General features: G+C 39.4%; 1 protein-coding gene across 1 annotated transcript in view; it reads right to left on the bottom strand.

The window, feature by feature from the left end:
* Positions 1–26,714, bottom strand: part of SNX6 (sorting nexin 6) — a 55,728-nt gene that overhangs the window by 3,820 nt on the left and 25,194 nt on the right. Inside the window, exons 6-10 of the mRNA XM_006759716.2 lie at positions 23,090–23,185; positions 20,530–20,635; positions 13,415–13,490; positions 9,783–9,822; positions 5,802–5,888 (exon numbers count right to left, since the gene is read on the bottom strand). Of these exons, the coding sequence (XP_006759779.1) occupies positions 5,802–5,888; positions 9,783–9,822; positions 13,415–13,490; positions 20,530–20,635; positions 23,090–23,185 (405 nt within the window). The remainder of the gene's footprint in view (positions 1–5,801; positions 5,889–9,782; positions 9,823–13,414; positions 13,491–20,529; positions 20,636–23,089; positions 23,186–26,714) is intronic.

Here is a 26,714-nt window from a genome sequence, read left to right as displayed (position 1 = left end):
TTCCTACCCACTGCTGGTGCTGCACACACCTCAAAATAGCAGCTACAGCCCTAGCTGGTTTGGCTCAATGGAAAGAGCGTAGGCCTGTGGACTGAAGGGTCCCGGGTTCGATTCTGGCCAAGGGCATGTACCTGGGTTGCAGGCACATTCCCAGTAGCGTGTGTGCAGGAGGCAGCTGATCGATGTTTCTCTCTCATCGATGTTTCCAACTCTCTATCCCTCTCTCTTCCTCTCTATAAAAAATCAATAAAATATATTAAAAAAAAAGAGAACAGTTTAGGCAGCTGCCATGCTGGCCGCATGGCTTGCAGCCCCCCTGGGGGGCCGCCACCTTTAAATGGCAAAGGTCAATCCCTCCCTTCAAATTAGCCAATCGCGAAAGACTGTGCGCCTGAGCTCCAATCAAGAGTGAGGAACAGGTCACGTGTGTCAGAATTAAAAAGCCAAGTAGACAGCCTGCTCAGTGTGCATGTGCTTCTAGACCAGTGGTTCTCAACCTTCCTAATGCCGCGACCCTTTAATACAGTTCCTCATGTTGTGGCGACCCCCAATTTCATTGTTACAAATGGCACACAATGAAAGCATCGTGATTAATCTTTCCCACTTGAGATTTAGATTCAAATCAGCTTTATTTGTAAAAGCTGAAAACTTTTTTTTTGTAATTATCAAGAAAATGGTCCTAAATTTTATGTGAAGAGGCAAAAGACACAGAATAACCAACACAATATTAAAGGAGAAGAACAAACTCTGAGGACCGACATTACCTACTTGAAATTGAAGCCTTACTATTGTGAGAATAAACAAGTAACTTTTTCTGTCAAAGAACAGTTTAGGCCCTGACCAGTTTGGCTCTGTGGATAGAGCGTCGGCCTGTGGACTGAAGGGTCCCGGGTTCGATTCTGGCCAAGGGCATGTACCTGGGTTGCAGGCACATTCCCAGTAGCGTGTGTGCAGGAGGCAGCTGATCGATGTTTCTCTCTCATCGATGTTTCCAACTCTCTATCCCTCTCTCTTCCTCTCTATAAAAAATCAATAAAATATATTAAAAAAAAAGAGAACAGTTTAGGCCTGCCATGCTTGCCATGCTGGCCGCATGGCTTGCAGCCCCCCTGGGGGGCCGCCACCTTTAAATGGCAAAGGTCAATCCCTCCCTTCAAATTAGCCAATCGCGAAAGACTGTGCGCCTGAGCTCCAATCAAGAGTGAGGAACAGGTCACGTGTGTCAGAATTAAAAAGCCAAGTAGACAGCCTGCTCAGTGTGCATGTGCTTCTAGACCAGTGGTTCTCAACCTTCCTAATGCCGCGACCCTTTAATACAGTTCCTCATGTTGTGGCGACCCCCAATTTCATTGTTACAAATTGAACATAATTAAAGCATAGTGATTAAACACAAAAACAATATGTAATTATATATGTGTTTTCTGATAGTCTTAGGCAACCCCTGTGAAAGGGTTGTTTGACCCCCAAAGGGGTCGCGACCCACAGGTTGAGAACCGCTGTTCTAGACCATGTGCTGCGCATCCTTCTACGGAGAAGTGAAGACGTTTGCCTTGCTGCTTGGCTCCCGAGTATGTTTTGTGTTCTACCAGGACCCCTGAATTTGGGGGGTCGCCTTATTTCTTACACTATAAAGCTACAATAATCTAAACAGTGTGGTACTGGTAGAAAAAAAGATAGAACAAAATAAAGCCCAGCACTAGACCTATAGTCAGCTGATCTTTGATAAAGGAGCAAAGGCAATACAGTGGAGAAAAATCTTTTCAGCAAATGGGGCTGGGAAAACTGGACATTCACATGCAAAGAAATAAATTCATACACAGAACTTACACCCTTTACAAAAAGTAGATCACAGACCTAAATGTAAAAGGTAAAACTACAAAACACCTAGAAGATAGTGTAGGAGAAAATCCAGATGATCTTGGGTTTGGTGATCACTCAAGGCATGATCTATGAAAGAAATAATTGATAAGGTGGAGTTCTTTAAAATTAAATTAAAATTTTCTGCTATGCAGCCCTGGCTGGGTGGCTCAGCTGCTTGGAGTTTCATCCCGTACACCAAAAAGGTGCAGGTTTGATCCCTGGTTGACAACCGATGGATGTTTCTCTCTTTCTCCCTTCCTCTCTCTCTAAAAATCAATAAAAACATTTCCTTGTAAGGATAAAAAAAGTTTCTGCAAAAGACACTGTCAAGAGGATGAGAAGACAAGCCACAGACTAAGACAAAATATTTACAAAAGACATATCTGATAAAGGATTGCTACCTAAATTATACAAAGAACTCTTATGATTCAATAACAGGAAATGATTTCAATTTAAAAATCGGCCAAAGGGCAATTTTAAAAACAGACACTTCACCAAAGAGGATACACAGATGACAAATACGCTTCACATCACTTGTCATCAGGGAAATGCAAACTGGAACAATGAGATACCATCACACACCTTTTAGAATGGCCCAAAATCCACACTGACAACACCCAATGCCGGTAAGGATGAGAAGCAACAGGAACTCTCGGAAATGCAAAATAAACAGCTACTTTGGAAACTGATTTGGCAGAACTAAGCACACTCTTTTCATACGATCTAGCAATTGTGTTCCTTGGTATTTACTCAAAAGAGTTAAAAACTTATATCCACCCAAAACCTGCACATGAATGTTTATAGCAGCTTTATTCATAATTGCCAAAACTTGGAAGCAACTAAGATGTCCTTCATGCCGAAACCGGTTTGGCTCAGTGGATAGAGCGTCGGCCTGCGGACTGAAGGGTCCCAGGTTCGATTCCGGTCAAGGGCATGTACCTGGGTTGCGGGCACATCCCCAGTAGGAGATGTGCAGGAGGCGGCTGGTCGATGTTTCTCTATCATCGATGTTTCTAACTCTCTCTCTCTCTCCCTTCCTCTCTGTAAAAAATCAATAAAAAAAATATATTAAAAAAAAAAGATGTCCTTCAGTAGGTCAGTGGAGAAATAACCTTGGTACATCCAGACAGTGGAATACTACTCAGTGCTAAAAGGAAATGAATGATGAAGCTATGAAAAGACATAGAGGAAACTTATATGTGTATTACTAAATGGGAAAAGCCAGTCTGAAAGGCCCAACTATATGACATTCTGGAAAAGGCAGAACTATGGTGACAAGTAAAAAGACCAACAGGAGTTAGGAGGAAGGAGGATGAATAGGTGGAGCATGGAGGATTTTTAGGGCAGTGAAATTATTCCGGATGACACTCATAATGGTGAATGCCTATCATCACACATTTGTTAAAACCAACAGAATGTACAACACAGACTGAACTCTAGTATAAACTACGTTCTCTATTGTTTGGCTTTTTTCACCATCTTTTTAAATTCATCCATGTTGCTGCTTGAATGAGATGTTCATTCCTTTTTATTGCTGAGTAACATTCCACTGTATGGCTGGCTATATCACAATTGGTTTATCTACTCACCTGTTGGAGGACATTTGGGTTGTTGTTGCCAGTTTTCAGCTATTACAAATAAAGCAGATGTGAACATCTGTGGGGACATATGCTTTAAAATATCTAAACTGAAATTACTGGATCATAGGGTAGTCTATGCTTACGTTTTAAAGAAACTGTTACACTTTTTCAAAGTATTGCATCATATTTCTACTGTGTGTGAAAGTTCCAGTTGCTATAATTTTTCAAAATAGTTTATTGATATTTAGAGAGAGAGGAAGGGAGAAGAGAGAAACATCAATGTGAAAGCCCAACATTGATCAGCTGCCGCCTGCATGCCCCACACTGGGAATCGGGAATCAAACCAGCAGCCCTTCATTGTACGGGACGACCCCCAACTAACTGATCCACACGGCCAGGGCCAGTTGCTATAATTTTTGTCAGAATTTTTCCATTTTAGTTATTCTAATTAAAGAGTATGGTGATATGCAATTGTAGTGTGTGTGTTTTTTTTATTCTTACAATTAAGTTTACATTTTTTTAAAAAAAATCATCACCCAAGGATATGTTTTCCACTGATTTTTAGAGAGGGTGGAGGAGAGAGGGAAAGACAGAGAGACATATTGATGTGAGAGAAACACATAGATGGGTTACCTCATGCACGTGCCCAAACCAGGGCCCGGGCCGGGGAAGAGCCTGCTATCGAGGTACATGCCCTTGACCTGAATCACACCTGGGACCCTTCGGTTCCCACTGAGCCAAACCCGGCTACAGCAAGTTTCAATTCTTTCTTATGATTACTAAAAAAATTTGGATTTACTTTTAAAGCGATGTTCCGTTCTAAAGGTTTTCTATTAACAACTATATATTATAATAAATTAAAAGTCTTCAAAAGTGTCCAATTCATTTTATCCTAACCCATCCAATGTAAATTGTTTATAAGACACAATCTGATTTAAAATAATTTTATATGGGTGGTATATTTGCAAGTACCCAAGTCCTCAAATTTAAAAGAATTCTTTATAATTTAATATGAAAGAATGGTGTTCAAAGCACCACTGGTCAAATGAGAATTTTCTGTGCAATATATCAATTGATAAATTAACATTGATTTCGGAGTATTTGAGTCACTAAGTTTTCTATGCTTTTTTAAAAAAAATTCTTTATTGTTTAAAGTATTACATATGAATCCTTTCTCCCCCATTGACCTCTCCCCGCTTGTTCCCACCCTCTGCAGCACATGCCCTCACCCCCTCTACTGACTGTGTCCATGGGTTATGCTGATATGTATGCATACAAGTCCTGTTATGGACTGCTTACCCCCTTACCCCTGAGGTTTTCCAAAAGGAAACTTGAGTTGCCTTAAAATAAAACCTATTCTTGTTTTACGGATCTCTCTTTCTCTCACCTTTAATAGTGGACTTATATAGACCAAATTAGGAATCCTTTAGCTATACAACTGTTACTTTTTAAAAAATATATTTTTATTGATTGCAGAGAGGGAGAGAGAGAGATAGAAACATCAATGATGAGAGAGAATCATTGATTGGCTGCTTCCTGCATGCTCCCTACTGGGGATCAAGCCTGCAACCCAGGCATGTGCCCTGACCAGGAATTGAACTGTGACCTCCTGGTTCATAGGTTGAAGCTCAACCACTGAGCCACGGCTGCTGGGTTATTTGGGGGTTTTACTTTTGTCTTTGCAGGCATTTTTCTGGAATAAGTATACCAAATTCATAAAAAGTTTTAGACTATATTATACCCGAAGTTTACCAAGGAAATTTTTATTTACCCCTGACTTACAATTTCTAAAAATCAGACTTAGAAACATACTTTAGCCAAGACCAGGTATCTCAGGTGGTTAGAGTGTTGCTCTGATAAGGCAAGGCTGTGGGTTCGAATCCCAGTCGGGCACATACAAGAATCAATCAACAAATGCATAAATAAGTGGAAAAATAAATCCATGTTTCTCTCTCCTTTCCCCTCTCTCTCTCAAATCAATAAATTAAAGAAAGAAAGAAAGGAAAATATAATTTAAAATCAAGAGATAAATCATCTTTGACAATCTTATTAAGTCTAACAACTTTAAAGAGATGGCTTTTTGTTAAATAGTTCATTTAAAAAAAACAATCAACAGCCCTAGCTGGTTTGGCTCAGTGGATAGAGTGTCGGCCTGCAGACTGAAGGGTTCTGGGTTTGATTCTGGTCAAGGGCACATGCCTGGGTGGTGGGCTCGATCCCCAGTAGGGCAAGTGCTGGAGACAGCCAATCAATGATTTTCTCTCATCATTGATGTTTCCCTCTCTCCCTTCCTCTTTGAAATCAATAAAAATATTTTTAAAAACCACAAAAAAACAAAAACACTCCAATCAATAAAGTTACCTTAGCAGCTTGAGATTCTCTTAAGTAATATTTTAAAAGGTCCGAAAGTTTGAGGTCCTCGTCAGCAGACACTCGTGCTTCTATTTTCTGAAAAAGGGGAAGAAAATTGGCACTTATTCATCACTTATATTCTACACTCAGTGTTTTCTTTCTTAATTACTGTAAATAATTAAAGGTATAAATAACTATAGTTAAAATAAAAAAACCCCTGCACATCCACGAGAATAGCTAAAATAAAAAAAAAAAAGTGCCAAGTATTACAAGCTTGTGCAGCAACCCAACGCTCATTCCTTCTGGTGGGAATGTAAACTGTTACAATCACTTAGAAACAGTTTGGCAGTATCTACAAAATCTTTTCATATGGATACCCTGGGACCCACCAATTCCCCTTCGAGTTATGTACACCCAACAGAAAAGTGCACTATGTTCAACTGAAGATATACAAAAATGGTCTTAGCAGTACCATTTGTAAAGAGCTCCAAACTAGAAACTATCCAAATGGTCTACCAACAGGAGAACAGATAAAGTTAAGTATATCCTTGCAATAGCACACTATACAGTAGTAAGAGTGAAGGAAATACACCTACATGTAACGACATGGACGAATCTTATGTACATAATATTGACTAAATGACACTAGACACAAAAGAATGCATACTGCATTTATAGAAAATATGAAAATGAAACTAATCTATGCTGTTAGAAGCTAGGATAGTGGTTAGCCTTATAGGAATTGGTAGCTAGGAAGGGCATCCGGGTTGCTGGTAATGTTCTCTTTCTTGATTTGGGTGTTCATTACATACATGTGTTAAATTTGTAAAATTTCACTGAGATGGGGAGGGGACTAGGTGGGTTGGGAGGTAAAGGGCAGACATCTTTAATGCTCTCAACAATAAAGGTTAAACAAAAATTTCATTGAAAAGTACACTTCTGAAATGTGCTGTTTTCTATATGTATAATATACTTCAATAGAAAGTTCTGAAGTTTCTAAATAATATTACTTTATGGAGAAATAAATGTAGTAAACTTTGTAACCCAATAGATAAAAGCATAGACACAAAGAATATCCAAAAGTGATGGAGATATATCAATTTAGACAGATTGAGATTACATGCTATATGGATGCTGGATGCTTTTAAACAAGCTCTTCTTACATTAATAAGTAAGGTATGTGTCCATCCTCTGAATCTGAGCTCTGAGACTGCTTGACTGACACAGAAGTGATGCTGTGGCAGTTTCCAGGCTTAGGTCTTATTAAACTAGCAGCTTCCACTTCCCACCATTAGGGATGCCCTCTTTCCCCTCCCCTCCCCTCTTCTTTTCTTTTCCCTTCCTCCCTTCCCTCCCTCCTTCCTTCCTTCCTTCTCTCTCTCTCTTTCTTCTTTTCTTCTCTCTCTCTCTCTCTCTAGTTCAGAGAGAAAGGGAGAGAAAGAGCTAGAAACATCAATGATGAGAATCACTGATTGGCTGCCTCCTGCATGCCCTCCACTGGGGATCGAGTGAGCAAACTGGGCATGTGCCCTGACTGGGAATTGAACCATGATTTCCTGGTTCATAGGTTGATGCTCAACCACTCAGCCACACCAGTTGGGCTGGGATTCTCACTTTCAGAACCTACCCACTATGCTGTGAGGAAGCCTCAACAATTCCTTGGAAAAGCCATGTGTAGGTGTTACAGCTACTGGCCCTAACAGAAGTCTCAGCTGACAGCCAGAATCAACCCCAGACATGAGTGAAAGAGCCTTCAGATGATTCCAGTCCCCAGCCTTCATATCTTCCCTACTGAGGTCACCACGGAGCAGAAGCACCCCATCAGGGATGTGCCCTTTCTGAATTCCTGACCCAAAGAATTCATTAGCATAATAAAATGGTTCAGGGTGCTTTGTTACACAGCAAGAATAACCAGAATGCCATGCAAATACTAAAAGAAATAAGGATTGTGGTGGCTATGGAAATGCACCACTCAGATCTCCTTCAAGAGAAACTGCTTACTCCAAGGAGCACAGTTGACTGGTAGTCTCAGCTGCAATTTCTCTGGATCCAGAACCAGGTTCGTACCAAGGCAATCTGCCATCCTCCCCTTCTTGTCTCGGCTGTACCCAGACACTGACAAAGCACAGTGGGAAGTAGTGCCAGTCCATTTCTGTCGGACGCAAAATTCCTTTAATGGGCAACTCTGGCTCAAAGACTCCTCCTCTCTGACCTGGACGGAACATTCTTAGAACTCTGCTACAATTTGGAACTCTTCCTACCTAGTCCTCTTTCCTCTGGTCTCCTTTCACAGGTGTAGACCTGCATTGTGGTCTGTAGGCTCTTCCTGTGTATTCTTGCTCCTTCCTCTTTGATCCTCACAATAAATCTCCTGCACATCTAATCCCATCTTGACATCTGCTTCTAAAAGAACTGACACATAGCCAGGCCGGTGTGGTCCAGTTGGTTAAGTGTCATCCCATGTACCAGGAGGTCGCTGGTTCGATTCTAGGTCAGGACACATGCCTGGATGGCGGGCTCCATCCCCAATAGGGGGCATGCAGGAGGCAGCTGGTCAATGTTTCTCTCTCATCGATGTTTCTCTCTCTCTCTGAAATCAATAAAAACATTAAAAAAGAATTGACATATGGCCCTTTCCGGTGTAGCACAGTGGTTAGAGCATCGGCCCATGCACCAAAGGGTCATTGGTTCGATTTCTGGTCAAAGGCACATACCTGGATTGTAGGTTTGACCCCTGCCTATGGTTGGGGTGTGCAAGGGAGGCAACTGTTGGATGTGTCCCTCTAGCATTGATGTTTCTGTATCTCTCTCTCTAGCCCCTCTCCTTCCCTCCCTTCCACACGCCCCCGCCTCCCGCCCCCCAAAATGGAAAAATATCCTCAGGTGAGAATTAACAATAACAAAAAAGATCTGACATAAGGCTATTTTGATACAGATCCCTATTCTTATGATGTAAATGCACACACAAAAAAACCTATCTTCCTAGAAAATGTTCACTTGTACAAATAGCAAGGGCAGAATAATGGGCTCTATGGATCCCAGTATAATGACATTTATATAAAAACTTTTTCCAAAAAAATAAAAAAATAAAAAAATTAAAAAATAAAAACTTTTCCCTTTGTGATAGAATATCTTCTTTTCTTTTACTCGTCTCTACTACATTATCACTCAATTAAAAAGGTCATGTTGAAATCAGATTTCTACAATGGACTAGATACTACCACTCTCAGCTAAATACTATTAATCATCTAATAAACATTTTCACTATTCTATCAAGTGATAAAAATGTGAAATATTATATCTAGGACCAATCCTTGAAAACCAAGATTATGTCATTATTAAATTACTACTACCATGAAAGAAACCTTCTGCAGTTGTGTGTGTGTGTGTGTGTATATATTTTTAAACTGTACATCATTTAAAAAAATATTTTTATTGATTTCAGAGAGGAAGGGAGGGGGAGAGAGAGATAGAAACATCAATGATGAGAGAGAATCACTGATCAGTTGCCTCCTGCATGCCCCCCAGTGGGGATCGAGGCCTCAACCTGGGCATGTGCCGTTGACTGGAATCGAACCTAGGACCCTTTAGTCCGCAGGCCGACGCTGTATCCATTGAGCCAAACCAGCTAGGGTTGCATTTGTATATTTGATACAACTCACTTTAACCAATGTGTCAAGGGGGATCAAAAGCATTATAGTCTTGGTCAAGGTACAATGAATCTAACTTTCTTCTAGCTTACAAAGTCCCAGGGAAGGGTCATTCTTCATGGAAATAAACCCAGTCTTCTGATAAACATGTTTTCTGATGGAATACAGACATCCTACATAAATACCAAAAGGCTGTAACAAAAACCAACTTTCCTGAAAAACTCTCTGATTTTCACATCTAAATCTGTTGCATAACTCTCCTTCCTCAATAAAGCTAAATAAGTTAAGCACAGCTTTATGCAGAGGTGTGGATTATCAAAGGTTAATTAACAGTACTTACTCTCGTTTTATCAAACAGTTCTGAAACTTTGAGAAAAAATCTGAAAGAGAAAAGTATTTAATCAGAAACTACCTTTAAATAACTTTCTATTTCAAATGTTCAGAGAATACATAATGCCCCAAACCAAATAATGAACATTCTTGCCTCATTACAGTGATATTTAATGGTCTTATTTTTTTCATTTAACAAAAATATCTTTGTACTTCCACCCATAACAAATTACTTGAAATCTGTTGTTACAGAAAATCTTCCCATTTTAAGATAACAGTCTAAGTCATACAATAAAACCTAAAAACTTTGTATTGGTATTCTTTAGTAATATGCTCCATAATACTAAATGAAACTCATACCTTCACATTATTACAGAAGTACAAAACAATCACATCCAAAGAGACAAAAGGCTGATTTAAATGGAAAACAATGAAGGTGGAGTAGTTTTTGAAGATATCTGATAGCTATGTTTTAAACATTTTCAAATAGAGCTGCTTTGTTTTGGAAAACAATAGAAATCAGTAACCATCTTCTATTTTAGAATTCACTTTCACTTTTAACTAAACAGCCTCTCACGAGTGTTAACCACCAACTGAAAAAAACCCAATGTAGCCCTAACCGGTTTGGCTCAGTGGATAGATCGTCAGCCTGCGGACTCAGGGGTTCCAGGTTCGATTCTGGTCAAGGGCATGTACTTTGGTTGCGGGCACATACCCAGCAGGGAGTGTGCAGGAGGCAGCTGATAGATGTTTCTCTCTCATTGATGTTTCTAACTCTCTATTCCCTCTCCCTTCCTCTCTGTAAAAAATCAATTAAAAAAAAACACACAACCCAATGCAAAACTACTAAAGGGTATTCTGTAAAATATGTAACTATAGATGGCACTATAATTGGATTAGGGCAAATACTATTGAAAGCTAAAACACAATTTCATGAACGTCACTTTACTTCAAAGAACTTGCTTTGACAAGTTTCTGTCAGATAACGCTTGGCAAGGTTGCCCTTTTTTTCTTGTTATCAAAGAATTAAGAACTAACTCTTTGGGAAGGCAGCACGTTAATTAGTGTAAGCTATGGTACCTTGCTTTGCTGAAAAACTATAGTCTTGGTCAAGGTGGATTTTACATGTCTACTGAGAGACTATGTTAGAGGAAAAGTTCAAGGATGCGGTTTAGAGAAAGGCATGAACAATGAACATAGTTTTCTCACTTAACATTTAAAAAGAAGTGAATTATTTTTCACTGAAGAGTTGGGTTAAAACAATATTATAGAAGCAACTAAAATTAAGTCCTGTTAGATTAAAATTAAAGTGAAAAACTAGCATACCGTAAAGGCATGTGTAGGTAAACTTCCAGAGGGTGATTTTACACTAAGATGTAAACACCTCTCTCATCTGACTGCCTTAACATTCACTAAGTCATAAAAACTAGAATAGCCAGCCTCTTTAAAAAGTGCAAACTGATAGCATTAAATATCACTTTAAAAGTCAATTTGGTGCCCTACCTGGTTTGGTTCAGTGGATAGAGCGTTGGCCTGTGGACTGAAGGGTCCAGGTTAGATTCTGGCCAAGGGCACATGCCCGGGTTGTGGGCTCCATCCTCCCCAGTATGGGGGCGTGCAGGAGGCAGCCAATCAATGATTCTCTCTCAATGATGTTTCTGTCTCTCTCTCCCTCTGCCTTCCTCTCTGAAATCAATAAAAAAATATTTTTTTAAAAAAAAGTCAACTTGGGCCCAGACAGAGTGGCTCAGTTGGCTAAGCATCCACTGTCTTGTGCACTGAAAGGTTGATGGTTAGTCAGGACACATATGAAAGGCAGGTTCTAATCAATGTTTCTATCTTCTCACTTTTATGTGTTTCTCTCTCTCTCCCTCCCTCCCTTCCTCTTTTTAAGCATGTCCGCAGGTGAGGATTAAAAAACAAACAAAAAATGAACAGAGTCAATTTGGCCCTGGCAGGTGTGGCTCAGTTGGTTGGAAAGTCATCCTGTATACTGAAAGGTGGCGGATTAGATTCTTGGTCAGGGTATACACAGGAGGCAACCAATCAATGTTTCTCAACTCAATGTTTCTTTTTCTATCTCCCTTCCTCTCTCTAAAATAAAAAAAAAAGTCAATATGGCCTTCTATGAAATACATGTAATTCCAAACAGCATTCTAAATTTATAATAAACATTATCAAAACCTAAGAATATATACCGTATTTGCCGGCGTATAAGACGATTTTTTGGCCCTGAAAAATATGCCTCCAAGTGGGGGGTCGTCTTATACGCCAGGTACACTTCAGATAGACTGCCCATAGTGCTTGCCCCGTGCCATAGTGGCCTCCCGATGCCCGCCCACTTCATTCCACATACCGTTCAGGCATCAGCAGCGCTGCTGGGTGTACGCTCGGCTGTTATGCGATTTTGCTGTTATGCGATTTTACCACACTCGCAAAATCGCACACAGCCGATCATACACCCAGTATGATAGCGCAAAATCGCGAATCGCGATACCATACTAGGTGTATGGTTGGCTGTGTGCGATTTTGCGAGTGTGGTAAATTCGGGTTACCGTATATTTCTTTATATATGCATTGAAGATTCGCGATTTTGCTATATCATGTTTTCTTTAGTGAATTACCGGTATGTTTACCGGTAATAAACTTGCACTGTTTTATGTATATGTTTGATTACATACAGCCTTGTGACAGTTTTCCTGCATGTCATAAGCATTTGAATATAAATTAAAATGTTAAAATCAAATCTGATATTGTTTTACCTTTTATTTGGTGTGTGGGAGGTGTGCGGAAGAGGGGGTAGTCTTATACGGCGAGTATATAACAAACTCTGTATTTTGAGTGGAAATGTTAGGGGGTCGTCTTATACGCCCAGTCATCTTATTTGCCGGCAAATACGGTATATTTTTAAATATATTTTATTGATTTTTTACAGAGAGGAAGGGAGAGAGACAGAGAGTTAGAAACATCGATGGGAGAGAAACATCGATCAGCCGCCTCCTGCACATCTCCCACTGGGGATGTGCCCGCAACCAAGGTACATGCCCTTGACCAGAATCGAACCCGGGACCACTCCGTCCGCAGGCCGACGCTCTAGCCACTGAGCCAAACCGGCTCCGGCGAGAATATTTTGACATAAAGTCTGTCTCTCCATCTCACCCTTATACATACACACACTGCCCATTTTCATCAAGTGAAACTTTATAAAGTTAAAAAATACATACATTAAGGTGCATTTTTATTTTCCAGATTTTAAAAATTGACACGGACTTAGAAAAGCTCTTTGTTATCAATGTGTTTTGAGAAAAATATTCTAAAATGTCTACTGGGTCTGAAGTATTGTGTGTGCCCAGCCTGCCAACAAAATTTTGTTTTATTTATTTTTACTGTTTTTTATTTTTATTTTTTTAAAATATATTTTATTGATTTTTTTACAGAGAGATAGAGAGTTAGAAACATTGATGAGAAACATCGATCAGCTGCCTCCTGCACACCCGCTACTGGGGATGTGCCCGCAACCCAGGTACATGCCCTTGACCGGAATCGAACCTGGGACCCTTCAGTCCACAGGCCGACACTCTATCCACTTAGCCAAACCGGTTAGGGCTATATTTACTGTTTTTTAAAAATCAGAATCCTTACTTGCATATATCTGTAGAATCCTGAGTTCCTAAAGCATATAATGAAGAACTAATTCTATTGTAATCGTCAGCAGCACCTATGGAAAAAGGTTCAAGAATTTAATATATTTATTCATTAATTAAAAAATATTGAGCATCTACCTGCCAAACAATGTGTATGTAATAGGAGATAGCCAAAGTCCACTGAAGGAAATGAGAAAAACTGTAATACAATATGATGAATATTACATTAGAAGGAGGTACAAACTACTATGGAAGCAACAGAAACAGATGATTTCACCTGAGTAAGTCAGAGAAGGATTTACAGACACTGCAGAATGAATTTGCACTTATAGGATGAGCAAATCTTTACTAGGTAATGTGTAAGAAAGGGAATCCTATATAATAAAGAGACAATATGCAAATTAACCCTCACTCCCTCACAAAGATGGCTGCCTACAACCAGGCTGGCAGGGGGGTTAGCGAGGGACACCAAACGACTGAACAGCAGGCTGCGTGGGGCAACCGGGCAGGCAGGGGGTTAGTGAGGGACGACTAAACAACTGAACAACAGGCTGTGTGTGATGATCAGGCCAGTGGGGAGGCCGTGAGGGGCGACCGGCCGGCGGGGAGTAAAAATCATACCAAATCTGTATGGAAACTAGAGTCCTATTTAAAGGGTGTGTACAAAATAACTTAAAATTTCCAAATATCTGATATGTAATTATCGTATCTAATAAAGAGGTGATATACAAATTGACCATCACTCCAACACACAATGGCTGCCCCCATGTGGTCACAAGATGGCCACCACAAGATGGCTGGCAGGGGAGTGCAGTTGGGAGGGACCAGGCCTACAAGGGAGGGCAGTTAGGGAGGACCACATCTGCAGGGGAGAGCAGTTGAGGGGGAACAGGCCAGCAGGGGAGGGCAGTTGAGGGTGACCAGGCCAGCAGGGGTGGGCAGTTAGGAGCAACCAGTCCAGCAGAGAGGGGGCAGTTGAGGGCGACGTGGCCAGCAGTGGGAGGCAGTTAGGGGGGATCAGGCAGGCAGGCAGAGGCAGTGAGGGGCGACCAGGCAGGCAAACAGGCGAGCGATTAGGAGCCAGTGGTCCAGGATTGTGAGAGGGATGTCCAACTGCTGGTTTAGGCCTGATCCCTGGCAGTTGGACATCCCCCAAGGGGTTCCGGATTGGAGAGGGTGCAAGGGTTCTGGGCTGAGGGGAACCTTCCCCCTGCACGAATTTCATGCACCGGGCCTCTAGTTTCAAATAAAAAGGGCAGAGCATGGATCAAGGCCTGAGAGGCATAAAAGAACATAGTATATTCAGAGAGCCTTCTGGGACTATGGCACTGAAGGGTACAGAGGGAAAGTAGATGGAGTTGAAGATGAAAAAATAAATTGGAAGCATCTTGGGGAAAAAGGGTTTTTGTAAGCCATGATAAAGTCTGTATTTGGTCTTGTAGAAATGGGTGTTATTAAACATTTTACAATCAACCTGATAAGTATGTTAGTTTTTTAAAAAATACTTCAGCCTGTGGACTGAAGGGTCCTGGTTTTGATTGAGGTCAAGGGCATGTACACCAGTTGCAGGCTCGATCCCTGGCCCCAGTTGGAGCAGTTTTGGCAGGCAACCAATGGATGTTTCTCTCTCTCCCCTCTCCCTTCCTCTCTTTCTGTGAGCAGAAGGAAGGAGATAATAAAGATCAGAGCAGAAATAAATGACATAGACACCAAAAAAAAAAAAAAAAAAAAAGACAAATATTCTTGGATGAGGATTAACAAAAGAAATAAAAAAAAAATACTGTTTCCTGGAATAAAGACTAGAAGTGCAGAGACACAGAAAACAGAGTAACCAACCTAGAAACTGAGGGCCAGGATCAAGATAGTGGGAACAGTGAGAGCACAGAGGAACTAACAAAGCTAAATAATATTTAGGAAATGTAATAGGGAGGATTTATAAACAGTAGACCTGATGTAGGAGGGGAAATTATGGAGCTTGGGAAGCTAGATAAATGGTGCCACCATTACTCTTGGGTACTAGAAGCAAAGTACCAAACTTCAGTACAACACTCTTCCTAGGGCAACTGTGGGCAAACTACGGCCTGCGGGCCGGATCCGGCCCGTTTGAAATGAATAAAACTAAAAAAAAAAAAAAAAAAAGACCGTACCCTTTTATGTAATGATGTTTACTTTGAATTTATATTAGTTCACACAAACACTCCATCCATGCTTTTGTTCCGGCCCTCCGGTCCAGTTTAAGAACCCATTGTGGCCCTCGAGTCAAAAAGTTTGCCCACCCTTGTCCTAGGGCTTGCTCCACAGGACAATGCACTTGTTGAGAAAAGACTATATATAACAGATGCTTCTATTTGGTTCAGAGAAAGGATAGTAGAATGCTGTGGTTAAGAGGCTGGACATACAACCAAACTGCCTAGGACCCAACCCCATCTTCCAAACTCACCAGCTACATGACCTGGGACATATATATCACTTAACCCGTCTATGCCTCAGTTTTCTCATCTGGAAATGGGGATAATAATGGTATCTACCTCATATTATTATTTGGAGAATTAAATATGTTAGTAAATGTTACTATATACCTGGCATATAGTAAGTGTAGTACTAATTAATGAAATCCAAGACACTGCCTAATGTATGAAAATTTCCACTTATACTAGCAGTATTTTTATAAGGCTTTAATGTGTTTATTCCCTAATGAAACAGTAATCCTTACATTATACTTTATTATATCATTTAAAATTACATTAGCCCTAGCTGGTTTGACTTAGTGGATAAGAGTGTCGGCCTGTGGATTGAAGGGTCCCAGGTTTGATTCCTGTCAAGGGCACGTACCTTGGTTGCAGGCTCGATACCCAGAGGCAACCAATCAATGTATCTCTCTCACATCGATGTTTCCCTCTCTGTCTCTTGCTCTCTCTTCCACTATCTCTAAAAATCAATGGAAAAATATCCTTGAGAATTAATAAAAATTTAAAAAACAAACCCCAAAAACATTAAACCATAAAGGCTAAAATTTAACTTTTAAAAGGGAAACTTTGACCCGACTGGTGTGGCTCGGTGGTTGAGCATTGACCTATGAGCCAGGAGTCTGGGTTCGATTCCTGGTCAAGGCACATGCCTGCGTTGTGGGTTCGGTCCCAGTAGGGCGTGTGCAGGAGGCAGCCAATCAATGATTCTCTCTCATCATTGATGTTTCTATCTCTCTCCCTCTCTGAAATCAATAAAAATATATATATTTTTAAAAAACCCATTCAGAAAACTAGTAATTTAAGAGAATTTTCTCAACCTAAAAAAAGTCATCTAGGAAACCTACACCTAACTTCACAAATAATGGTTTAAGACCAAATACTTTCCCAAGAAGATAAGGATCAAGGTAAAGATGCCTGCCCTCAACACTTCCATCAGCACTGTAGTAGAAGGTAGTGTACAGTACAATGGTGTAAGGAAAAGAAGGAAATGGCATCTAAACTGGAAAGGAAGTATAATTATTTTTATTAGCAGATGACCATTTATGTAGAAAATACTAAGGAATCTACAAAATAGTTACTAGAACTAGTGAGTTTATTTATTTAGTAAGGTTGCAAGATATAAGATCAATATTGAAAATACACTGTATTTCTACACATTAGCAAAGAACAACCAAAAACTGAAAGGTAAAAAACACATCATTTTCAAAGCATCCAGAAATAACCAGGGATCGATCTAACTAAAGATGTAAAAGATCTGTACAACGGAAACTATAAAACATTGCTGGAAGAATTTAGAGACCTAACTAAATGGAAAGTATGCCATATTCATGTATAGAAGATCAATTTAAAATGTCAATCCTCCCCAAATTGATCTATAGATTCTATACAATTCCAATTATAATCTTAGCTAGCATTTTTTAGAAAGTGACAAGCTGATTTTAAAATCTGTATGAAAATATAAACTACCTAGAGGGGCCAAAACAACTTTAAAAAATATTTTATTGATTTCAGAGAGGAAGGGAAAGGGAGAGATAGACAGAAACATCAATAATGAGAGAGAATCAATGATCGGAAGCCTCCTGCATGCCCCCTACTGGGAACTGAGCCTGCAACTGGGGAATCGAAACTAGGACCCTCTAGTCTGCAGGCCGAGTAACACCAGCCAGGGCCAAAACAACTTTTATAAAGAAGAATAAAATTGGAGGACTTACACAAGAAAAGATGTTTAACATCTCTGGTTATTAGAAATATGCAAATTAAAACCACATCAAGACACCACTATTCTTATTAGAATGGCTAAAATTAAAAAGACTGATTATCCTTCTTTAGAAAAAAACATTTTTATTGATTTCAGAGAGGAAGAAAGAGGGGGAGAGGGAGAGAGAGAGAGAGAGAGAGAGAGAGAGAGAGAGAGAGAGAGAGAGAGAGAGAGAGAAAAATAAATGGATCAATGATGAGAGAGAATCATTGATCGGCTGCCTCCTGCATGCCCCTTACTGGGGTCCAAACCTGCAACCTGGGCATGTGCCCTTGACCAGAATCGAACCTGGGACCCATTCAGTCTGCAGGCTGACACCAATTGAGCCAAACCAGCGAGGGCCTGATTATCCTTCTTAACAAGGATGAAGAATAACTCTCACGCACAGCTGATAGGAATGTAAAATTGTATAATCATTTTGGGAAAAAGTTTGGCATTTTAAAAATAAGTTATACTTTACCACATGACCCAGCCATTCTATTTCTAGGTATTACCCAAGAGAAATGAAAGCATAGGTTTATACAAATACTTACATAAAATGGCTCATGTAAGCTTTATTCACAATAGCCAACAGCTAGTAACTCAAATGTTCACCAACAGCTATATAGATAACAATCATAATATATCCATAAAATGGAATACCACTCAGCAATAAAAAGTAATGAACTATTGATATGCACAACATGGATGAATTTCAAAATAATTTTGTTGAATTTCAAAGCTAGATAATAAAGTGTCCATACTGTATTATTCCACTTGAAAAGCAAACTGATCTATAGAGACAAAAAGCAAAACAGTGGTTGCCTGGATATATGAGTGGGAGAGAGGGATTGCCAAGGGTCACAAAGAAACTTTTGGTGGTGATGGATATATTCATTTAATTTTATTGTAGTGATGATTTTAAACATACGTCAAAACTTATCAAATTGCATACTTAGAACATTGCATCTTATTGATATCAATTATACATCAATAAAACTGTTAAAAACCATTAGCCTATCTTGCATTTTGAATGGATTGTTTACACACACAATTTTATAACATCATGCATTTAGAAAGTATTGTTCAACAAATGATGCAAATCTTGACATACTTGAAAGTTGACACATTTCAGTATACAGTATCAAAAATATCATTAATCTCAGACAAGTCCTTATTTTTTAAAAATCTTACCAATTATTTTTTATTGGCATTTAAAAAATAATTGATATAGAGAAATAGATGTAAAATAAAACACACCATGGAAGCAAGTGGAAGAACACAGCATTTTTAAAAAGTTTATATAAAAATCAAGAATGGAATTTCAGCCCTAACCGGTTTGGCTCAGTGAATAGAGCATCGGCCTGGGGACTGAAGGGTCCCAGGTTCGATTCCGGTCAAGGGCATGTACCTTGGTTGCGGGCACATCCCCAGTGGGAGGCGTGCAGGAGGCAGCTGATTGATGTTTCTCTCTCATCGATATTTCTAACTCTCTATCCCTCTCCCTTTCTCTCTGTAAAAAATCAATAAAATATATATATAAAAAAAAAAGAATGGAATTTCAGACAAGTCTTTAATTATTGTGATGCAAACTCATGGTAATGAAAACAAGTTTTCTGAACTTCTGTTTTCAGAAGTCATTCAGTCAATTGCTGAATAACTTGACTTTTATCATTGTCCACAAATACTGCCAGTTGTTTTCCTTAAAGTGACAGACTCACTTAGTGAATTTTTAAGAACATGTCTAACAAACACTAAAGTCTGAATAATCATAGTTTGTCAGCCATTCTTTCAAGTAAAAATGGTGTCTTATGAAAAAAGTAGCTAGGTCAGTTGGAACTCAATCACTAAAATGCTTTACTAGAGAGAACCATCATACTTCAGTATACAAAGTGCTTTATGCATACCTCCCATTTTACCACATAAAGGATGAAAAAAAAAGTGTACTCAAGGACATTCTTTTTTTTTTTTTTTTAAATATATTTTATTGATTTTTCACAGAGAGGAAGGGAGAGAGATAGAGAGTCAGAAACATCGATGAGAGAGAGACATCGATCAGCTGCCTCCTGCACATCCCCCACTGGGGATGTGCCCACAACCCAGGTACATGCCCTTGACCGGAATCGCACCTGGGACCTTTCAGTCCGCAGGCCGACGCCCTATCCACCGAGCCAAACCGGTTTCGGCATACTCAAGGACATTCTTAAATGAACTTTGAGGGAAAGAATATAGTGATTATTAGTACAGTTTGATGCCACTGCCTTGATTTGTGCTAAGGTACCAGCAATTTTATTCATCACTAGAGGCCTGGTGCTTGAAAATTCATGCACGGGGGGGGGAGGTGGTTCCTTCAGCCCAGCCTGTGCCCTCTTGCAGTCCGGGAGCCCTCAGGGGATGTCTGACGGCTTAGGCCTGCAGTCTGGCCTCCCTCTTCGCCTCTGCTACTGCTGGTTGCTGCCACCCCACGCCCCCCAATCGCCATCCCATCCCTCTGCTCGCTGGCATGTGCCTTGGCTGGCCTGGCGCCGCCTGCTTGCCGGCCCCACCCCCGCCAACCAGTTGTTCCTCCGTTCGGTTGATTTGCATATTACGCTTTTATTATATAGGATGGCTTTTGCATCATGAATATAAATGTTGCCCTAGCTGGTTTGGCTCAGTTGATAGAGAGTCAGTCTGTGGACCAAAGGGTCCCAGGTTCGATTCTGGTCAAGGGCATCAAAAAAATAAAATAAATATCAACATGATGAAAAAGGCAAAAGGCATCATAGTATTATTATGAAAATGGTTTTGACATCACAGACTTGCTAAAAAGGGCCTCAGAACCAAGGCTTCATAGACCACAGTTTAAGAAACGCTGCTCTATATTGAGACTTTTACAAACTATAAATAACATAAGTAAAACCTTACTTTTGTGGGATCTTGTCATCCTATCAGATTTAGCAGATGCATCTTTAACTCGGTTATGATATTCTAAAAGGAATGTTCGTTCATGCTCAAAGAAATCATCTACATCCTATAGGATCAAAAGAAAATATGAACTTTTTTCAATTGTTTGCTTTAGTGTAATATATAAACCATTTTGTTATCATTATAATCACAAAAGATCATTAGTAAAACAGCATCCTATCCTTAATAATCAGATGTTATATTGATTTCACCAACAAGTTCAGACTTTAATAAACATGAATTTCTATCTATCAAGTAAGAGATCTTCTATGGTTTTGCAGCTGAAGGCTTAGAGCTCCCCATATGGTTCTCTGAAAGTGTTCCTACTCATGCTCTGCCTTTACACCCCAATAAGTACATTACTGTCAGTGGGAGTGACCAATTGTTTTTGAGAAATAAAGAAAAAATTATGATGGACAAGTAAGTCTATTTCTCTTGGTTTATTATGTATATTATGGGCCATTTCAGAAGGCTGGGAGCAATTACTATATCAACAACTGTCTTCAATTTTTTTTTTTGGAACAACATTAGATACACATCAAAATAAAAATTATTAACAAAAGTACTTTCCTCCCTTCTAAAATGTCCATTGTTTATTGAAAAAGCACCAGTTGAAATGATGTAATTCAAGCTCCACATCAACAGAAAACTAGAAGCCAAATACTGACAAAATGACATTTAAATCTGTAATTCAGGTGTACCAGTTCTCCTAACTGTAAAAATGGGGATAACATTAACTTGCAGGATTGTAGTGAAGATTAAATAAGAAAATGTGGGCTATCAAACATCACATTGTAAATGTTAAAATTTTAGTTACTTCTTTATCAAAACCCTAATCAATATAGTGGTTTACACTAAATGCTAAGAAAAATGTTCAATATTAGTGCATAAGCAGCATCAAAATGGAAGTAGGCTGAGTCCTTATTAGAAAGTAGCCATAGCACATGCATAGTCAACATATAAATTGACCTATCTCTGAAAAATCAAAGTATAAATCAAATAAATAGTACTTTACACCTAAGTTTTATTGTAGATGTATCTATAAAACAGGTAACGATGACAAAGCAGCATTATTTATAGCTTAGTAATTGCTTGATAAGTAATATAAGCATTTTACTCTTATATTTTAATGGTATGAGTCTTCAGACAAATTAAGTCTTATATCATTTAGGACACCATTAAGAAAAAGTTAGGTGTTATGTAGGCAAATAATTAACTTTGTAAGTATTTTCACACATATTATCTCATTCAGTCTTTCTAACAATCCCGTGAGCCAGGCGGTTTTATTAACTGCATTTTGAAAATGGAAAACAGATTCAGAGAAAGAGACTTTTCTCAAGATCATATAGCTACTCTGAGACAAGACCAAAACATCAACTTAGTTCTTCTAATTCCCAATGTGAATCCAGGCCTGCTCCTAACATTTGTAAGGCCAAGGGCAAGTGTACAAATGGAAGGAGTCTTTTTTTATTTTTAAAGATAAACCTTTTCTTTAATTAATTAATTAATTAGAGAGGAAGGGAGAGGGATAGAGAGATAGAAACATCGATGAAAGAGGAACATCATCAATCGGCTGCCTCCTGCACACATCCTTACTGGGGATTGAGCTCCCAACCCAGGCACGTGCCCTTACCAGGAATCGAACTAGTGACCTCTTGGTTCCTGAGCTGATGCTCAATTGCTGAGACACATTTACGTCCTACCCTGCAGCTCTGCAGGGCACCCAGAGGGATTTCTTGTGCATGTGGCTGGACAGTCCATCCTGTATACTGATTTTCTCCCCTGTGCCTTCCCTCTACTCAGCTGTCCTATAGTCACCCCTTGATCACCCACAGAGTGCACACACCAGTAGCACTGTCTACCCACTGGAGGATGGACTCAGGGAAAGCCCATGCAAGACCTGAAGGTAGGATTGGAATTTGGCTAAAGATATGTAGGGTTCTAGATAACTGGAGCACGGTCTGGTTTGGAGGAAAGGGCGTGGGGTTCAGGTGGGCAAATTCCCTTGGACATGCAAATCTCTGACCCTTGGAGAAGGAAGCTCTAAAGCAGTGGTTCTCAACCTTCCTAATGCTGCGACCCTTTAATACAGTTCCTCATGTTGTGGTGACCCCCAATTTCATTGTTACAAATTGAACATAAATTAAAGCATAGTGATTAATCACAAAAACAATATGTAATTATATATGTGTTTTCTGATGGTCTTAGGCGACCCCTGTGAAAGGGACATTTGACCCCCAAAGGAGTCGCGACCCAAAGGTTGAGAACCTCTGCAAGAGTGTACCCAAGGTAGGGGGTCCAATTTCCTAGGCCTAAGGATTCTAACTGCCCAAATTTCTCTTTTACTCGAATATAATCTTTTACACATCTAAATTTTCAGTCTAGCTTCCTTTTAAAAGGAGTAAATTCTTGCCCTAGCTGAATAGAGCATCTATTATCTCTGAAATCAATAAATATATATATATTTTAAAAAGGAGTAAATTCTTAAACAAATACTCCTATTAATCAAATAAAATCTTACCTTTACTCCTGAAACGATTACTCCATCTGCTGATTTAACCATATTTTTAAAGAAATCTTCAAGTTTCTCTTTTTTATTTTTTCCTCGCACACTCAACTGAAAGAAAGGTAAGCAGAAGTTAGCATTTAAAAAAATTACAAATGGAAATTAATACCTTTTTTACATTTTGATGTCAACAGGGCAATTTCAAAAGGATCCCAGTTTTTAAACTTAATAAAGTAGCAATTTCATCATGTATATTAACGATTTTCAAACTTTAGGGAATTAAAGAAAAGTTTGGCCTCACCTCAAAGATTCAGATTCAGCTGATCTACAAAAAGACCTAGATATCTCAGTGTATATTTGATAATTCTGTTGTAAGCAGACCTCTCATCATATCCTACCTAGCACTACTATATAATGTAAAGATAACTAAAATGTTAACTCAGAAGTTCCTTTAAACATAAAATTTATTGGTGTACAATATACCATCATACGCTTCTGTAAAAGGTCTGAAAATATATTCTGCACATTCTTCCGTCTAAATTCATCCAAACATCATCTACTGTCCTGTTTTTGGTGTCAGCAACTTCTAATTTAAGGGACACAAAAGATGACTTAGAGTGGCATGAATGGTTATCTAAGGCAAAACTGAGAAGCAGCTAATAACTCTGACTTTACCACTTGCTACATTAGGGTGTCCCTTAAAGGAGGATCCTATCTAACTTCCTTATCTACTGGCATGGTTTCAATGCTCACCTTTATGTAAATAACTCACAAATCTCTATCACTACCCCTCAGCTTTTTCCTAATTCATAGATCCAACTGCCTATATCGTGTATTTTTTAAAAAATATGTTTTTATTGATTTCAGAAAAAAAGGAGGAGGTAAAGAGAGATAGAAACATCAATGATGAGAGAGAATCATTAATTGGCTGCCTCCTGCACGCCCCCTACTGGAATCGAGCTCACAACCTGGGCATGTGCCATGGACTGGAATCAAACCCAGGAACCTTCAGTCCATACGCCGATGTTCATTCTATCTACTGAGCTAAACCAGCTAGGACCCTATGTATATATCATATCCTTACATGGAGATTATGCTAATCTCATATCACACGAGTCTAAGACAGTACTCATTATACGCTCTCCACAATCTAGCCTCCAAATTTTTCCTCTTCCTGTTCCCTATTCATGGCTCTCCATCCAACCAGTCTCTCACACTCCTATATACTCCCTAAAACCCCATACCTCTCATTAAAATTCTTTGTAATCTACAATTTCTTTCTCTCACAGCTCAAATTCTACCAGCAAATGTCTGATACCTGTTCTTTATATTAACTCTTACCTAGTAAATGTCCTCATTATCTCTTGCCTAGACTACTACATCGGACTACTAGTTAACATCCTTCATCTCAATCCAATCCATTCTGCTGCTTTGGGATAACTTTCCAAAATCAAATTTTGAGCATCTTTTCTTTACTCAATAAGTTTACAGTTTCACAATGTTCAGAGAATAAAGGCCAATCTCCTTAGTATGTTATTAAAGATTTTCAACAATCTGATTCAATTTATCTTTTCACCCATTAACTTATCTCCACCAAAACTTATGTTCCAAATAATTCTCAAAAGAATCTCTGAACTTTTAGGTTCCTCTGTACCTGAAATAGTACTTCCCCTCCCATCAAAACTGCTATTCAGACTTAAACATCCAAATTAAAAGGCATCTCTCTTCATGTAACCCTTCCAAGTTAGAATTCACTGCTCTTTCTTTAGGCCCTCCAATACACACAGATTTTTTTAAACTGCATTTTTTGGATATTGATTAGTTCATTAATTTACTCATTTAACAATCCACTAACAAATCTATAGTTAAGAGGTGGTCTCTGTCCTTAAAATAATTTACAGTGTATAGCAGAGGATACAAGGAAGTAAACATATGATTAAGCATACAGTATAAGGATGTTAATATTAGAGGTATCCATAGTGCACTAGGAGATCATCCAAGGAACTTAAAACAGACTCAGGTAATGAGAAAGAAAAGACCAGCTGAAGGCTGAATGACCAGGCGGAGGCAGCTTCAATAACCCAGATGAGGTTGTTGAAAGAAGTAGACACATAGGAAGAGGGAGTAGGAGGAGTCATGGATAATTTTCAGGCTTTTAAAATTATTTTAAAATTTTTATTGATTTTTAGAGAGAGAAGGGAAGGGGGGGGAGAGAGAGAGAGAGAGAGAGAGAAAGTGAAACATGGATTGGCTGCCTCCTGCACTCCCTACTAGAGATTGAGGCATGTGGTCTGACTGGGAATCAAACCAGCAACCTTTCAGTGCACAGGATGCCGCCAAGCCAACTGAGCCACACCAGCCAGGGTGTAAGTTTCAGGTTTTAAGGAACTGGGAGGTCAATGTATCTTCCTTGAAATAGAGAATGTAAGAGGAGGCATACAAGTTTAAGGAAAACTTCAACTAAAGGGTAAAATGCCAAGAGACCATCTAAATGGAGCTTTTCAGAAGGCTGTTTAATAAATATAGTTGGGACTCAGGAGTGATACAGATTTATAAGTTAACAGCATAGTAGAGAATCTGAAGCCATAAGAGTAGATTAGATCACTCAGGAATAATTTATGGAATCAGAAATCTAGAGGAACTTATAGACTACTTGAGAACTCAATGAGGAACCTTGCAAGCATCAGATTTAAATGAATGGGTATATGGAGAAAAAAGATTGTGAAGGATACTGGTGGCTACTTCCCAGTTAGGAGGAAAGTTAGAAGAGATTCCAAAGATCCAGAAGTACATGGGATCCAGCATAGCTAGAAAGGTATCTTAGTCAAAATAGAAAAGCACAATGAAATACACCATATTAATAGAATTAAAGGACAAAAACTACACGAGCATCTCAACAGATGTTTTTTCCTTTATGATAAAAACACTCACAAACTAGGAAAAGAAGGAAGTTTCTTCAACTTGCTAAAGGACATTTATGAAAAACCCACAGCTAACATTATTTAATAGTGAATGCTTTCCTCCTAAGATAGAGACAAAACGAGGGTATCTACTCTTGCCATTTCTATTTAACATTGTACTATAGGGTTTAGCCAGGGTAGTTAGACAAGCAAAAGAAATAAAAGGCATCTCCAGATTGGAGAGGAAGATGTAAAAAAAAAAAAAAAGTTAATAAATGAGTGTGGCTGCCAGGGTGGGTGAGGATTGTGGAAGATATAGGAAGTTCAGGGACTTGATTTCTGATTAGCTTCCATTCCCAATGAACAAGGTGAGAATCTGATCAAGAGGAACTGCTTTGAACTGAACTAAGCTTTCATGGAAAACGGGAAAGAACTATCTAAATTCATAACCTTATTATAAACTAGAGGCCTGGTGCACAAAAATTTGTGCACTCGGGGGGGAGGAGGGGTCCCTCAGCCCGACCTGTGCCCTTTCGCAGTCTGGGACCCCTCAGGGAATGACCACCTGCTGGCTTAGGCCTGCTCCCCAGGGGATTGGGCCTAAGCTGGCAATCAGACATCCCTCTGGCAGCCTGGCAGACCTCGGGGGATGTCCGCTTGTTAGCAGGCAGCAGACCTAAGCTGCAGTCGGACATCCTTAGCGCTGCTGAGGAGGCAGGAGAGGCTCACACCACCCCCAC

This window comes from Myotis davidii, unplaced genomic scaffold (assembly GCF_000327345.1).
Source record: "Myotis davidii unplaced genomic scaffold, ASM32734v1 scaffold176, whole genome shotgun sequence".
NCBI classification, from domain to species: Eukaryota; Metazoa; Chordata; class Mammalia; order Chiroptera; family Vespertilionidae; genus Myotis; species Myotis davidii.
The sequence above is the reverse complement of the archived record's forward strand: the minus strand, read 5'-3'. Positions and strand labels throughout refer to the sequence as shown.